This window comes from Astyanax mexicanus, chromosome 11 (assembly GCF_023375975.1).
Source record: "Astyanax mexicanus isolate ESR-SI-001 chromosome 11, AstMex3_surface, whole genome shotgun sequence".
NCBI lineage: Eukaryota > Metazoa > Chordata > Actinopteri > Characiformes > Acestrorhamphidae > Astyanax > Astyanax mexicanus.
In genome coordinates, this window is record NC_064418.1 from 43,610,241 (window position 1) to 43,627,189 (window position 16,949).

The 16,949-nt window shown below is 40.5% G+C and overlaps 1 protein-coding gene across 1 annotated transcript; it reads right to left on the reverse strand.

Annotated features, from left to right (window-relative positions):
* Nucleotides 1-3,796: 3,796 nt before the first annotated feature.
* On the reverse strand, nucleotides 3,797-7,410 carry mstnb (myostatin b). Its single transcript, XM_007253246.4, has 3 exons — nucleotides 6,813-7,410; nucleotides 5,880-6,250; nucleotides 3,797-5,353 (listed from the first exon to the last, which is right to left on the reverse strand). Exons 1-3 carry the CDS (start codon nucleotides 7,366-7,368, stop codon nucleotides 4,973-4,975), a joined length of 1,308 nt encoding a protein of 435 aa, XP_007253308.2. The 5' UTR covers nucleotides 7,369-7,410; the 3' UTR covers nucleotides 3,797-4,972.
* Nucleotides 7,411-16,949: the final 9,539 nt, after the last annotated feature.

Sequence of the window (16,949 nt, forward strand, 5' to 3'; positions counted from 1 at the left end):
CAAGAGGGAGTGTGTTATCACAAATAATGATGAATAGTGATGTTATTCTTGATAACACACGACCTCGAGTGTTCTATTGCTTTTATACAACAGTTTTTTTTACAAAATGAATAAAGAAAATAAATCAAATAACTTTAAGAAATTGAATATGCTTTAATGTGGACTGTGCCTTCCGCCAAAAAGTAGTTCCACAAAAACTGTAACAGAACTGAAACTTAACTACAAAACGCTGCATGGTTCATACAGACTAACATCACGAAAGTAAGTTTGAAATCAAAATTGGGAATAAGCAAAACGTTAGGTAACGTTGGTACCGTTAGGACCATGAAATAACACTAATACTCTCCTTTCCTGCTCAGAGGAGTCGTCTTCAGGTGAAAGCTGTGCATTTTTTGAGCATTTCTGCCTGTTTTGCTGGGTGGTATTGGTTTTAGCTAGCCGGCTGGACTGTGGTTAGGTTAGCGTAGCCTGCTTTAGCTCAGCATTAACTTAGCTTAGCCTAGCCTGGCTGGTTAGCATTCTGGCTCTCAGACGGCATTAGCTGAGCGATTTTCTTTCCCTTTTTTCCACTAAAGACGAGCCAGCGCTGCGGGCGAGCGTGCCGCTGCTGCGCGATAGTCTGTGCTAAAGTAACGCTGCTGCGGGTGTCCTGTGTATATACGCCGTTACTCAGCAACGCGTCGGCGGAGTGATACAAGTTTAGTGTGAGAAGGCCGTGATGTTATCACGCCTTTGTGGTTAATCTGCAGAGCAATGCAGACACACCAATGTATGAGTACAGTGGTGCTTGAAATGTTATTAGTTTCAGTTATATATAGTTAAAATAGGTATTTCACTCAAAAAAATATTATACTTGGCCATTTATTTATTGAGAAAAAGTATCCAATATCCCATTTTCAATTGGCAAATGTATGTAAATCTCTAGAACTAGCAATTAGTTTAAAGGTAAGATTAAAGTTTCTTTAATTCTTTAACTGTGTAAGTGGGCGGAGTCTGTTTCATTTACAGAAAATGGCTTTATCAGAGTCAGCTCTTCACAACACATGTTTGTGGAAGTATATCCTGGCACAAACAAAGGATATTTCTCTAAAGAGCTTGGACTCCACCAATGGGTTTTCTTTTTCTACTTTTAGGGGACATGTGTGGAAAGCTGATGATTTAGGTCATTATTAGGCTGAAATATAGAACATTATAGGGGGATTCACAAACTTTCAAACAACATTTCAAAGCATCAGCTTTTACAACCAGGTGCCACTTTCTCTAGTGCAGGTGTTCCCAATTTCAGGTCTAGAGGGCAGTGTCAAAAAGCTGGGAAAGGTAAGCCGATAAGATAATCTCTGCTGATATGGCAGATTTGGGATAAATTAAACCAGTGGAATTTAGTCATATTTGCAGGGGACTGGTCTGGCTGCATGTTTTCATTCTAAGCAACCAAATTCTTCAAAAGAACACAAGATGACATGCTTCTGATTGTCTGGAATGAACTGGTGGATAAGATTGGACACTTCTGACCCAGTGTTTTATTCTCTGAGCCCCCACTTCCTGTAAAGATAGAGGCCTTACCTGCCATACTATAGCAGATACAGATACAGTACATGTCTGGTACACAGATTATAAGAGTGAGTGACCTTCCACTGGTATTCAGATGTAGTAGGCATGGTGTGATTGCCATGGAACAGTAGGGCAAGAGGTCCCTGAGAATACAATTGCCCATATTCTCATCAGAAGGACAGTTGGTGCTCACCACATGTTATAGTCTGTCAGGCTTCTTCATGACAGAATGACAATACATGGCCAGTAGGCTTGATGGCACCTGTTCAGAGTTTTGGGAAGACATCTGGATACAGCAGTTTCACCATGCCAGAGGGAAAGCTGTTCATTATATTGACCTGTGGCATGGATTTCCAACTGTAGTCCTACTCCAGGATAGTTTGCCCTGCAGGGTTACAAATACATTTACAATTATAGCATTTGGCTGATGCTTTTAAATACAGGGTGACATACTGTACATTTGAATTATCTAACAGAGAGGTAGGTAAGGTTTAAAATCCAGTGCAGAATTAGAAGAAACTGAATTATAAGAATTAGAAGACACTGCATGTTCAGACTGCAGGTGAATTGGACTTGTTTCTTAAATCAGGTCTGAGGAGGTGCCTGTTTAAACTGTTATTTGCAAGTGATCAGATAGTATAGCAAATATGTCAGACAGTTTATACAAAACAATTCTTTTTTGCATGCTTTTGTTTTTCCGCTTGAGTCTCAACTGGTCGTATAAACACTCCAAGAAGAGTGAAAGAGTTTCAGGATATGAGTTGCTTGGCTCCTTCTTATTTTCTGATTTCACAATAAGGAAATCTGCATAAAACCATCCTGGCACCACCAATCACCTGTCAACCCCCACCAGAGCCAAACCCACGAAATCAGTTGAAGATCCATAATTTTTGTCATTTTGGTTAAGAACCTCAGAGGATTACAGTAGCAAGCAGACTTCGTTTGATAGGTGGATCTCTACCTACTGTCTGTGGCAAGATGAGGGAAATTTAGCTACAATCAAATAATGAGTTTTGTGCTTCTGTCGCAGTTAAGCGTAAACTGTTGGTCTCAACATGGCCTAATTGTTATAGTTTAGAGTAGTGATAGAGTAGTGTGCTCTGACACTGGGAATATGGTGTTGATACCCAAAACATTACACCAATTAGTTAACTTATCTGAGAACACTTTGCTTAATTTAATTGCATTATCATACCTTTTAGGTGTGTCTCATTATCTTTAAATAAGTGCATCCTGTAAAGCAAGGCCACTAGTTTAAGGTAAGGTTTTAGCAGTTGGTAAACTGTGGCAATACCAGCATCAGAGACAAGAACCAGAAAAATGGCAGCAGAAACATGGTCCCTCTTCAATTGGGATTCATCTAAAACTACAAAAGAATGAAGCAAATAAAAAGACACCTCTAAACGTATCGGTTTGGACCACAGACTACTGTGTAATCTTCAAAAAAACTTCACAAAACTTCACAAGACTCTCAAGACAAGGCTCAGCAATGGAGCAATGTTATTGCTCCAGGACCTTTAATCTCCCACAGCCCTCTGTTCATTTCTGTGCATGTCCCACCTGGTTGTCATGGCTGCTGTCCAGCTCACAGCAGGAAAGGAAGTGGATCTCGGCAGTTCTCCTCTCGCCCTCTTCTGGCCGGAAGTGAGGACCCGCTCCAATTAGCTTTGCTGTCAAAACATTCATGTGCTAGTCCTTTCTCTGACTCTGTGCCGTAAAGGTATTTGTTGGTTGTGCTGAACTGGCCCGAGTGATTTTTTTTTCTCTCTCGCTAAATTGGTCTTACATAACACCGCATCTCGCTCCAGTAACGAGGGTGGAACACTTGTGTTCAAGTTTCCCCTTTAGAAATACACAGATGAAGCAGCATTTGACTCAGCATGCAAGTGCAGGAGATGAAGCCAGATGATTGAAAGTGTCTATCTTTAGTCTCAGCATAGTCTAAAACACCTCAGCTGTGAAAATGCTGGTTGTTCAGTTATGCACCATGACTGTTTTGTTTCCTGGCCAAGACTGCTTTCAGAAGAAGCTTTAATCACAAGCTACTCATGCATTCACACAAGCAAGATCTGCTTTACTGAACATCGACAGTAATCTCCTACCCAGCACCAGCATGCCATTAAACCAAGCTGACATAACGACCTGAATTATTCATCTGTCACTGTTTTCTGGCTTTCAGAAAGTTCAAGATGTGCTGAATCTGCACGGATTCACCAAATGCCAAATGAAAAAATACAGCTAAACATATAAAGCAAGCACCTTTATTTGTTTTAACAGATACATAGATTTGATATTGTACATTTGTCACTAATGTGCTGTCTTATACACAAACTAACAGAGGTTAAAAAAGGCAACTGTTAATGGAAACAATGGCAAGTATACAATGCAATTAGCAAACATATCAAAATCAGTTTTTACAACATTTTTTTTAGCAACCAATTCTTTCTATTGGTCTGCCATAGTGCAAACTGTGTAGTTTGAAGACAGAGTTAAGTGACGCGGTATTAACATTCATACTTATTTTCAATAGTTCTCTGTCTTTAACACATTTCAATGTATAGACTGCATTCAAAGTGCCACTGGTTCAAGTCCTCCTGTCCAGTAATACTGATTTTCATAACAGTTCAAGTGTATAGGGCAGTTCGAACAGTTGAGTAATGGAAAGAGAGCTACATTTAAACGATTAGATCAGATTGTGCAGTGTGTGTGTTCTGGTTTTGACTGTAGACAAAGACTGGTTTCTTCTGACAGGTTTTCAAGCTTCCTCTTCTTTTGTTTCTTTTTTTATTTTTTTTTGTTTTAAGTGTCCTTGAGTCCCTCTCTGTTGCTCTTGGATTCCTTACTTAAACAAGCTCACTGATACTGTTGCACAGCTGTTGCAGCAAGAAGAGAACTAAATTAATGGATGTTGTGGAGAAGGTTACTGTAAATGTTACTGTAATACAATGTTTGTGCCAGGTGTGAGTTTGTCCTATATATGCGTTGATGACTGTTTTGACAAAGAGAGAGACACAGAGAAAGAGAGAGAGAGAGAGAGAGAGAGAGACAGACAGTTTAAATCATAACATTGAACAAGATGTTATGAGAGAATGCTGTAATTTTTAAGCTTGATGTCCTTTCCCAAGTCCAACCAGCATGACATTCCTCCTTGTGTATATCCACGTGACCTCTGGCCGCTGTGGCCGAGCCGTAAAGATTTAGGATAATGAAGAAAAACGAGTCAGAGAGGTGAGAGTGAAGCGGTGCTCGGTGAACGGATGAGCATCCTTGCTGCTATTCTGGTTCTATTGCACAGTGTTTATCTGTTTCTGCAGAAAGCTCTGATGATAATGGTCAACGGGTGTTGTGGTTGTGGGAGATCCGGTGGGAAGAGGGGGGCTTTGAGACGGAGCGAGTGAGTCCTCCTGCCTCGGGGAAGGCCTCACGAGCAGCCGCAGCGGTCCACCACCATGGAGGGGAGCTTGCCGTAGATGATCTGCTCTTTGCCGTTGAAGTAAAGCATGTTGATGGGCGACATCTTGGTGGGGGTGCAGCATGGGCCGGCTGTGCCACGGGGGTTGGCCTTGTTCACCAGGTGGGTGTGTGGGTACTTCTGCAGGTGCATGTAATCACACTCCCCCGAGCAGTAATTGGCTTTGTAGCGTTTTGGGGCAATAATCCAGTCCCAGCCAAAGTCTTCAAAGTCCACCGTGAGGGGGTACCGACAACAGCGCGACTCGGACGAGTTCTCGTCACAGTCCAGTCCCGAATCTCTCCTGGAGCGCTTGGGACCCTCTGAGATTTTCACCTCCATGAAGGGGAGCTGTTGGTGAAAAAGGGATGGAAAACATTCTGTGATCAGATTCTGCAAATATGCTTAACTATTATTTTGTGGATTCTGCATAACATCATGTAATAAGTTCAGATAGCATACAAGACCTAATTATTTAACTTTTTTTCTTTTTAAAAACTCCTTAACCTCTCGAACCCCAAGTGAATGATACAATGATTTTGTAGAGTCCCGCAGGGCTCTATTTTAGGGCCAATGAAACTGTAATAAATTTGAACTGTAATGATGTGTGGGCTTACATACAAGTTTGTAGAGTTTAAAGGGTTAAATTCTAGGCTTAGTTAACTTATTACTCTCATTAAGACTAGTATTGATTACCATAAAACTTTACTTTTGATGTTACAATCTATATGATAGCAATGAAAAAAAGGCATATTTGATTTATGTATGTATATATACTATCCTTCAATGAGCGTAAACTGATTTAAACATGCATCCACTAAATGCTTAATTTACTAAACTTAAATTAAACAACATATATGAACCCAAAGCAGCTTACCAGTCCCTCGTCGCCCACATCTGGCGAGGTGACAGCCAAGTCGTTTCCTTTAGCGTCGTAGGCATTTATCTCTATCCCCCAGTTTGTCTCCGGCTGCCTCAGCCACACGGTGAGCACCTGCTTTACATCGATGCTCTGCCAAGACGTGACCCCGGCTTTCACATCGATCTTCAGCGACCTTATTCTTATTTGCCTCCTTCCATCTGTAACGGGCATCAGGCGGGAGATCTGCAGGAAGACGGTGGTAGCTTCCTCCACGGCTCGCAGATGCACCCACAGCTGTGCCCTCACGATGCGATTCGTTTGGATCTTTGGACTAAAGGAGAAGAAGCAGCATTTGGGTTTGCGATCTACCTGGACGATGGGGTCAGCTGGAAACGAGAAAGAGATAGAGAGAGAGAGAGAGAGAGAGAGAGAGAGGGAGGAGAAATCTGTTAGACAAGCATGAGACAGCTTGAAGAGTGCATTGATAAAGTGCATATCCTACCTAGAACAACAATAACTAAATAATTGACTATTAGATATATAAAGACATACATGTCCTGTATGTAGCTATTGAAATAAGCTTCAAATTACACACTTAGCTACATAACCTACATTAATAAACATTATTAAAAATGTATTACTTTCACGCTGTGTTTTAAGAAGTGGGGCTCAGGCACGCCGGTGCGCTTTTACGCACGCCCGCGGCACCGTGCGTAAAGCACCGAGCGCACTGGGAAAACGTGACAAAATGTTACACTCGTCTTCACGAAGACAGTGTGCATCAAACGCACACTATTTTTACACCTCTCCTTTTCATGCTGTCTTGTTGTCTTCGTGCGTAATACCAATAATAGCACGTTTCTTTCTTGCGCAAAACAACCACCCGCTTGTGTCAAATGGCCACGCTACCGTCTGCTGAAGACAAGGGGGGAAAAAAAGCCCACTCACGCTCCGAAGCCATGGTCATGACAGTCTCCGTCGTGGCGTGGTCGTCGTCGTCCCCGTCCTCGATCACCCCGTCCTTGCAGTCGTCCCCCAGCACGTCGTACTGGTCCAGCAGCTGCTGCAGCGGCGGCGCTTTGGGCAGCAGCTGCTTCACCACGTCCCGGCTGATGTTGGGAGCCTGTTTGAGGCGCAGCTTGCTCAGGATCTGGGACTTGATGGCGTGGAGGCGCATCATTTTGCTGTGCTGCCTGAACTCGCACGTGGAGCAGTGCGCCTCGCTCTCCTCCTCGGTGCGCGCGGCTGCCGGCTGCTGCTGCTGCTGCTGCTGTTGTTGCTGCGGCTGCTGCTGCTGTGGCTGCGGCTGCGCTCCCGCGAGCTCACTGTCCACCGTTGGACCGAGCGCGAGCACGAAGCTGAGAGCGATCAAAACCTGCGCGAGATGCATGGTCCGAGGCGCGGAGGGGGGATTCACGGCTGCTTGCTTTTTTCCTTTTTTTGCTCTTTTTAGTCGCGAACGCGCAGTGCGCCATGCACCAGGGCACCAGCAGGTAGGTGGCATGCTTTAAACCCGCCAGGCATTTTTATACTGCAACCCACGGTGCTGGAGTCCGGGTCTGCCATTGGCTGGGACCGGCACCACTAAATCTAATGGACGGGTGCTGCTGGACTTTCTGGACTTAAAGCCTTAAAGAGATAGCACTGCTGAAATCAGCTCGTGCGTAATGCGCACTGTTCTACCTCACTGTTTTACTGGGTTCTTTTTAGCCTATTTGTGGCAGTTCATACACAAAGCATCTGTGCACACTAAAACGAAGGTACTGTACTATAAAAGTACTTTATTGTACACAAATGTTCATTTTTCATAATTGTATCCTCAAAGGTATATAATATTGCTATTTACAGGGTATTTCCTAACAGCAAAAGTACAGATTTGTACCATTTAACCAGCCAAAGCTTACATTCAGTATTCTGTATCCCTGTATTAATAAACAATATTATATTTTATTTATTTTAATTATACATTTTTCATTTAAAAGCCAGACAATTTTAGTCTGAAATGTACTTTCTTCTATTGTACTTTAATATAAGGTGCAGCCTCAGCAACAAGCTTTGTGCTCTTTTAAATAAGTACAAATTTGTACTAATTGTTCTTAGTTATTTTAACCAATAAACCCATTTATATTATTTTTCCAGTTTAGAACTTTATTTAAGATCTGACACTGATTTTCCATCCTTCTGATTTACTAACTTAACTTTTAACCCTTTGACTCTATCACAGGGTCACCCTCTGGTGTGTGTATATGTGCTTCTTTATGTTTGCACACGACACATGAGACACGTTTATGAGACTGTTTTCTACTGATTATATTACGAGCTTTTATAATATAAGACTGCCTGCCATCTACTGGCTATATCAGAAAGAGCAGGTATAGCGCCCTGGAGCAACCAGACATGAGATCGAGGACAGTGGAACTTAAATCAGCTTTAAAGCTTTTTCTGATGATGGAAAATGATGAAAATATGTATAAATAACTTGTTCAGTCCAAATGTTCCTGTAAAAATGCGTGATTATGCCTCTCTAATTGCTGTAAGAAGGCTTCCTGTCAGAGCAACAGTCAGATGGAGCTGTTATGTTAAAACTGTACAATGTCCAATGCCCAACTGTGACGAGGAAGAAACATTAGACCATTTTTTAATAGAATGTTAAAGATCACGTGAAGTTTGGAAATTGATAAAAAGAATGGGACTGAAGAGTCTTTTTTTGATAACTCTGTACCTAGTATGTTTAGTGATTTTTATTGGTACATTGTATGTGTCGCAAAGTATAATTTGAAAACTAGAACATGACACGAGACCAACAGTTTGTTCCTGGACACACAGTGTTTAAAAATATTGTAACAACTCTAAAAAACAAAGTCTTTAAATTTTATATTTAAAACCCCACATTATGAGAATCACTGTCACTCTAATCTGAAGAACTTTTAAGGAAAAACATGGACTGTGGTGATACCAGTGATGATAAATGGTTTATTAATATTGTATGTTCTTTTTAAATGTTTCTGCTGATATTGATTTTTTTTATATTGTAATTGACCTTTTTCTTTAATAAAGATCTGAAAAAAAAAAATACATTACTAAAGACCCAGAGTAAAAGTACTTTAAGTGCTCTTTCAAAATGAGGTTTGAGTAGAAGTTGGATTGTTCTTTAAGCTCCACACTTACGTGGAAGTACTAAAGCAGGGGTGTCCAAACTTTTTTTGTTGGGGGCCAGAAGGAGAAATATGTAATAAAACAAATGATTAAATATACCACTTATAATAATACATTTACACTATCATTTACACACCATTTTACTTAAGTTACTATCTCTATCTGTCTTTGACAGTGTTTTGTAAAATAAGATTTTTCTAATTGATGTTTTATGTTCGTTTCATAATGTCTCTTGATATTATACTCCTTCATTATGGCAACTGATTCCTGACAAATTAAACATTAAACACACTTCTCTTTGAACTCAGTTCAAAATATAGTAATTTTCCCAAAGTGCCTGACATTTTCTGCATTTGCAGTCCATTTTTTTCGTTTCTTTGGAATTGTCATGTTCTCTACAGCAGTCTGTAGCGTTTCTGAGTGGAGAAGGGATCAAATATTGTGTTTAATGGTACCAGTGTGCTGGAACAAACATCCCTGCTGAGCCTTAAATATTAATTATAAAAACTGTGGTGTCGGGTTGCTTTTAGCAGGAGTTCTTCTGGCCACCTCACGCATCTTTACGTACTTACGTTACTTGTACAGCCTCTGAAAGAGGATCCGGCTGTTTCTGGCCCGTTTTCAGCGCTACAACTGCACACTCTCGCAGCTTTTAGACTCTTTGGCCCGTTTTCCACGCTACTACTTGAGAACTCTCGCAGCTTTTAGACTCTTTGGCCCGTTTTCAGCGCTACAACTGAGCACCCTCGCAGCTTTTAGACTCTTTGGCTCGTTTTCAGAGCTACAACTGAGCACTCTCGCCATTTTTAGACTCTTTGGCTCATTTTCTGCATTACAACTGGGCATTCTCACAGCTTTTGGACTCTTTGGCCCGTTTTCAGCACTACAACTGAGCACTCTTGCAGCTTTTAGACTCTTTAGCCCGTTTTCAGCGCTACAACTGAGCACTCTTGCAGCTTTTAGAATCTTTGCCCTGTTTTTCTGCGCTACAACTGAGCACTCTCGCAGATTTTAGACTCTTTGGCCCGTTTCAGCGCTACAACTGAGCACTCTCGCCGCTTTTAGACTCTTTGGCCCGTTTTCAGAGCTACAACTGAGCACGCTCGCAGCTTTTACAATCTTTGCCCTGTTTTTCTGCGCTACAACTGAGCACTCTCGCAGATTTTAGACTCTTTGGCCCGTTTTCAGCGCTACAACTGAGCAATCTCGCTGCTTTTAGACTCTTTGGCCCGTTTTCAGCGCTACAACTGAGCACTCTCGCAGCTTTTAGACTCTTTGGCCGTTTTCAGCGCTACAACTGAGCACTCTCGCTGCTTTTAGACTCTTTGGCCCGTTTTCAGCGCTACAACTGAGCACTCTCGCAGCTTTTAGACTCTTTGGCCGTTTTCAGCGCTACAACTGAGCACTCTCGCTGCTTTTAGACTCTTTGGCCCGTTTTCAGCGCTACAACTGAGCACTCTCGCAGCTTTTAGACTCTTTGGCCCGTTTTCAGCGCTACAACTGAGCACTCTCGCTGCTTTTAGACTCTGGCCCGTTTTCAGCGCTACAACTGCGCTCTCTCGCTGCTTTTAGACTCTTTGGCCCGTTTTCAGCGCTACAACTGAGCACTCTCGCAGCTTTTAGACTCTTTGGCCGTTTTCAGCGCTACAACTGAGCACTCTCGCCGCTTTTAGACTCTTTGGCCCGTTTTCAGCGCTACAACTGAGCACTCTCGCTGCTTTTAGACTCTTTGGCCCGTTTTCAGCGCTACAACTGAGCACTCTCGCTGCTTTTAGACTCTGGCCCGTTTTCAGCGCTACAACTGAGCACTCTCTCGCTGCTTTTAAACTCTTTGGCCCGTTTTCCAGCGCTACAACTGAGCACTCTCGCTGCTTTTAGACTCTTTGGCCCATTTTCTGACACATAGCATTCAAACTTTGAATCTCACATTATAAAACATAAAAAATAACATTTTTAAGTTACATAATAACTACATAATTCATTATGCAATCCTTTATTCTCTAGATGACTTCAGTATTCATCACTGTATATACTTCCTCCAATTTTCATTTGAGGTGTGAACAATTTAGCTGATCTTTAACATTTGTTAGTGTCTTTTTATTTATTTTTTAAACAGTAATTTGCTGATCACTGCTACACAAGTTTAATCAGTTTTATTTCTTTGTGATGTCAAATATTTATTTATTAAAGTAGAATTATAGTTGTAGTAATAGTCTTACTCTTTTATTAGCTCTAATTGAGTATAAAGCCTCACGAAATATTTTATCTTGTATGTGTTCTCTACGAGTCCCAAAATGCTTGTCTTTAATCTGACTTTTACGGTCAGGTTCACTGTGTATCCTTCACTATATCAGCAGATCATTCCAGAACTGAGCACCGATTCTAAATTACTTGTACTTGTATCACTGCTGTCATCAGTGTTAGTGCTGGCGTGGTCATGGTGTCCTTGTTGAGCATGATGGATGAGGCAGCTGTAAGTCATTAATCAGATCTACTGATGGATGTAGTTCTGAGGTGGATGGAAAAAGCTATGGTGGATTTTTACCTGATCATTCTGAGAGACATTGTAGGTTGTAGTGGTTTTAAATAGAAATTGTATTATTAATATTTTTTTTTGTTTTACAATAAACAGTAGTTGTAAAAAAAAGTCACCAGCAGAGGGCTTGGACGCTGCAGTGGAAGAGCTGGTGGATCTGGACCAAAAAACTCCAAGTCCCATAATCCCCAGCAGTAATCAGCACTGACCAGGCTCAGCTGTGGGACACGCTGTAAAAAAGCCCCAGACAAACCACACTTTTCTGTCGGGTTGACTGGTAACAACGAACAGTGGGTAACGAGAAAAGAAAAGACAAAAGAAGACAAATGAAATAGAATAGAATAGAAAAGAGAAAAAAGAGAAGAAAAAGGTGACAAGAGGAAAAAAATAGAGAAAAGAAAAGAGAAAAACGTGAAAAGAAAAGAGAAACCAACCAATTAACAAGTAGTAGTACCAGAGTAGTACCAGAGCCATTAAGGCAAAGTAACAGCAAATCTTAACTAATTTAATGTGAGTTAGAACCCTTTTTAATCATGTTTTTTTACTGTTTAGGGATGGTTTATGAAAAAAGGTTAGCATGAATTTTAAAATATTTCACACAGGCTTTCAGTACAATGAAGTGGATTTTTAAAATTAGATTTATATTAGATTTATTTAGATTAGATTTATGCTATATAGATTTCATAGTAGAATATTAAAAGTCTCCTTTTCTTTGCATTGAAGACAGAAAACGGCATTTTTTCTGTCACTGGAGATCTGAAGTCAGGTCTGAAAGGGTGAAAATGATAAAGATTAGGTTTAGCCTGTTAATGTAAGATTTTTTTAAACCTATATATATATATATATATATATATATATATATATATTTAAATCTATGCCTGTTTTGTGTATATTGTAAAGTTATATTCTATATATTCTATTTTATTTTATTATTCTACTTCTTGTATATATTGTTCTCTGCTGTACTCTATGATGTGAGAATAATCTTAAATCTTGAATCTTTTATCTATCCTTTTTATCACCCCTGCCCCTTATCACCCCTTATCACACAGCCAAGTTCTAACATCTAGTGTAAAGCTTAGTGTTTTAGAAGCACATAGTGTATTACAGATTGATTTTAGACAAAACGTTGGATTTGATGGGGAGGTGACAGGGTGGGTGATTCACCTGAAATCACCCTGTCTGCTTTACGCAGTGCACCAATTCCACCACCAGGTGGCGCTGTTCTCACAATTAAAGTCCAACATCGCAGGCATTGGCCGTGGAAGCTGCAGTAACCCAGTTTTCCAACGCAGCGTCTCGCAAATATTTGTTTGGGTTGGAGGATAACTGGTGCTCTCCATGTTGCTGGTGCTGGTGCCCGGGAGCGCACACTGACCGCGCGGGTACGCGCTCGTCTCCACGGGGACTTCTGGCGTGTGAGGGGTGAACCTGTGCGCCTGGAGGATCTGGAGAAGGTCGCACGCACGTACACACTCACACACACATACACACACACACACATACACACACACACACACACACACACACACACACACACACACACACACACACACTCTGAGGAATGATATGCATATGAAACGCAATGATCTTCTGAGGGATGCTTGGAGTGAACCGCTCCAATTAACCAGCGTGAACTTTGGAGAGAGTCTGATGCGCAGAGTGCGCGGTGAAGACTTGGATACAGCAAGTTTGAGACGGAGAAGATCAACAGAGCGCGTGGAGAACCATAGAGCAATCTGATGGGGACGAAAAGGGCGAGAAGAGACCAGATTATGGGCTGCTGATGAGGATTAGACATCAGGTTGTCAATGGAGCTCGGTTGGTTCATTTGGGTTCACAGGCTTTCTGCAGCATGCCAGCAGGTATGTGTGTGTGTGTGTTTGGTGTGTGTGTATGTATGTAGCCACCATATCTTGCCTTATGTTTGTTTACAGACTAATAAATAAAAAATATATGCCCCTTAAATACAAAGCAACATGCTTTCCAATACAAGACATGTGCATGCAGCACAGTTTCAATGCAATGCAAAGGGTGACTGTGCTCTAAAGCACCGTTAATAACGTGCATATGCTGCTTTTGCGCAGCTGACCTTGAAGCACTGAGCACACGTGTTTCTCCACAGCGCGCGCACACTGGCCCATATGAACAGTGCTTCAGGTTCTGGCACTGCTGATCATCTCCTCAAGTCGTGGCTGAAGCTGAAGGATGAACTCTCTGTGAGAGGACCTGTGCTGCTCCAGCAGCGCCACCATATTATTCACCTGTTACCTCCATATTATGTAGGAGTAGTTCAGAGTCCAGTGTGTGACGTAAGCAGCACGACCTCTGGGCAAGTGTTGAGTAAACAGGGAGTGTGTATATATGTGTGTGTGTGAGTGTGTTCAGTTTGGAAATCTGAAAAAGCAACATACTAGTGCATATAAAATAAATCGAATATCATTGAAAAAGTTACTTTATTTTAGTAATTTAGTTCAAAATGTGAAGCTCATCTATTTTATATAGATGTATTACACATCGAGTGATCTATTTGTTTCTTTAATTGTTGATGAAAACCTAAAAATCAGTGTCTCTAAAATAAGATCAATTGGTAGTGTACCAAGTCCTGCTGGAAAATGAAATCCACACCCCCATAAAAGTTGTCAGTAGCAGAGGGAAGCATGAAGTGCTGTAAGATTTTGTGGGAAAACAAAACTGCACTGACTTTAGACTTGATAATAAAACACAGTGGATCAACACCAGCAGAGGACATGTCTCTCCAAACCATCACTGATTGGGGGAAACTTCACACTAGACCTCAAGCAGTTTGGACTGTGTGTCTCTCCACTCTTCCTCCAGACTCTGGTCCCATTGATTTACAAATGAAATGTAAAATTTACTGATGATCAGTGATGGTTTAGAGAGACATGTCATCTGCTGGGCTGAGAATGATCAACCACCTAAATAATAGGTGCTTTGTGGTGGTCCTGACCATTGAGGAACAGGTTGAAAGGAGGATAAATAGAGTAAGTTATGAGATAGATAGATAGATAGATAGATAGATAGATAGATAGATAGATAGATAGATAGATAGATAAACAGATAGAAAACAAAAATATATGTATACATGGAGAGTGAATGCTGTGGATATTATACACCTGCAGATACAGTGCAAACCAGTCTTATATATAGTGTGGTGTAGTTAATAAATAATAATTGTATCAACAGCAAAGTGATAAGGTCGAGATCAAACTTACGCCTAAGGTTTAAATAAGACAGACTCCTCCCAGAACCTCTCTGTTTTCTAATAATCTAATTACCATTCTAATTTTACACAGTTTAATTTGGTAATACATATTTTTTAAGCAATTCACCAAAGGCATTATCACCCACAGTGGACAGTGCAGTGGGTGGTAATGATTGGGTACCACTTTAAAATAAGACTACCTTTATGAAGGGTTTATAAATGGTTTACAATTAGTTCATTAATGGTTACTAATTAGGTTATAAATACCTTAAAAAATCATTAATAATCAGTTATAACACATACGTAGAAAGGGCAACAAAGACCTGTTGTTTGCCAAATAGTGAACCCACAGCCATCTATATTGTTGCCCTTTCTACGTATGTGTTATAACTGATTATTAATGGCATTTTTTAAGGCATTTACAACCTAATTAGTAACCATTAATAAACTAATTGTAAACCATTTATAAACCCTTTAAAAGGTAGTCTTATTTTAAAGTGGTACCAATGATTGTGCTTCCATAGGACTTAGCAAAAGTCATGCAACACAACAGTACTTCAGATTTATGCCATGTTCAATGTCCAATAGATAAGTAAACAGTGTCAGTATTTGTAATATTCAGTAAATTACTGAAATGTTTTGCAAGCACTGATTTGGCACTTTCTATTTTCTATTCTATTATCACTCAGGAGCTCTTGCACACTGCATGTCTGCTGATAAGAGCCAACAAGCACACCTGTCCACTGGTATTCCAGTCACTCACCTGTATCTGGGCTGAAGCACAGCTGGATAAACACCTCTATGCTTAACTCATGGGGCCATTTAACTAAGTTCAGGAATCGTGTAGAAAATGTAAAAGTGTCACATGACAGTATAGTCAAAAAAGGAATTTAGCCATAATTAGATTAGTTGATGTGCTGCACCTGACTCTCATTTTAGGCAGGATTGTTTGAGGGCAGGGGTTTCCTAACTTTTTATTTGTTTCTCTGAATACTGTCAGTTTCGTCCACATGGTTGTATAAGTGTCTAGGTGTAACTGCACTCAGGGCTAAACCACTGTAGTCCCTGAGGAAAAATTATATATTGGCACATGGCAGTCAGCTCTGAGCAAGGCGTATAAGTGATACTGTCATTTAGCTCAGACACTCAGACCTGCAGTACTGTATATGTTGGGCTTTTGCTTATAAATGTGAAAAATGTTGTGACTGTGCAAAAAATAGAAAAAAACTGACAGTAGGAACATGGTTGGTGTGGCATAGTGGATAACACCACCACCTACTTATGAGCTAACACATCATGTGGGAGACTGGGGTTAAATTCCCGGTCTGGGTGACTATACTGCCATACACATATAAGAGTCTTTGGGCAAGACGCCTAACACTACATTGTCCCAACTCTGTAATAGGAATAACCTTGTAAGTCGCTTTAGATAAAGAGCGTCAACTAACTGCGGTAGATATAAAAATAAATGTAAACTAAAAATGTTATTTATTTTAAACAAACAGCTGTGCAATAAACAGATTGCTTCATGTACTGTTAAATATTACAGTAGTACAGTAGTGAATACAGCCTGTACTGCATTAAGCAGTGAAATGTAAACTGTGAACATATACTCTCACATAGCTCATATATATATTTATATTTTATATCTAGTCTGAAAAGCAGCCTTTTTGTTTATTGAGCTGTGTAATAAGAGGAGGCTTTAATAAAGGCTATATTTATACAAAGCTTAAGCCAAATTCTCTCAAACAGAGGAAGGCAGATTTGGCGGTAGGTAGGGATAGCTTTCATTCTGCATACTCTCAACTTTAATAACTTTTATTATAGGAATAGAACTCTTATATCTAATTTATTAAATATTGTTATATGCAATATTACACTCTTCTGTATGTTTATGAAAGCTCACAGTGGGCTCCAAAGTGAAAAAAACATTCCTTGTGTTTGTAAAATGCAAAAATAAATTATGTTAGAATTAGTAGGTGGGTCGCAGAGTTTTTTTTTAATCAGCTCTGGTTTGGTTGTTGAGACATGTGGCGTTGAGTATGTGTTAGCTTTTTAGAGGTGTTTTAGAGGTTTTGAATGCTTATCGTCTTTGGTCCAGAGCAGGCGGCATCTGGAATCTGGAATACAGATTGATTTGAATTGATTTGATCACCTCTTGTGATGT

Excerpts from the sequence above, each read along its gene's own strand:
- mstnb (XM_007253246.4), bottom strand. The coding sequence starts at position 7,368 with ATGCCACCTACCTGCTGGTGCCCTGGTGCATGGCGCACTGCGCGTTCG. Across the intron at positions 6,251-6,812 it reads CATGACCATGGCTTCGGAGC|CTGACCCCATCGTCCAGGTA; the intron begins GTGAGTGGGCTT and ends TCTCGTTTCCAG. Across the intron at positions 5,354-5,879 it reads ATGTGGGCGACGAGGGACTG|CTCCCCTTCATGGAGGTGAA; the intron begins GTAAGCTGCTTT and ends TTTCACCAACAG.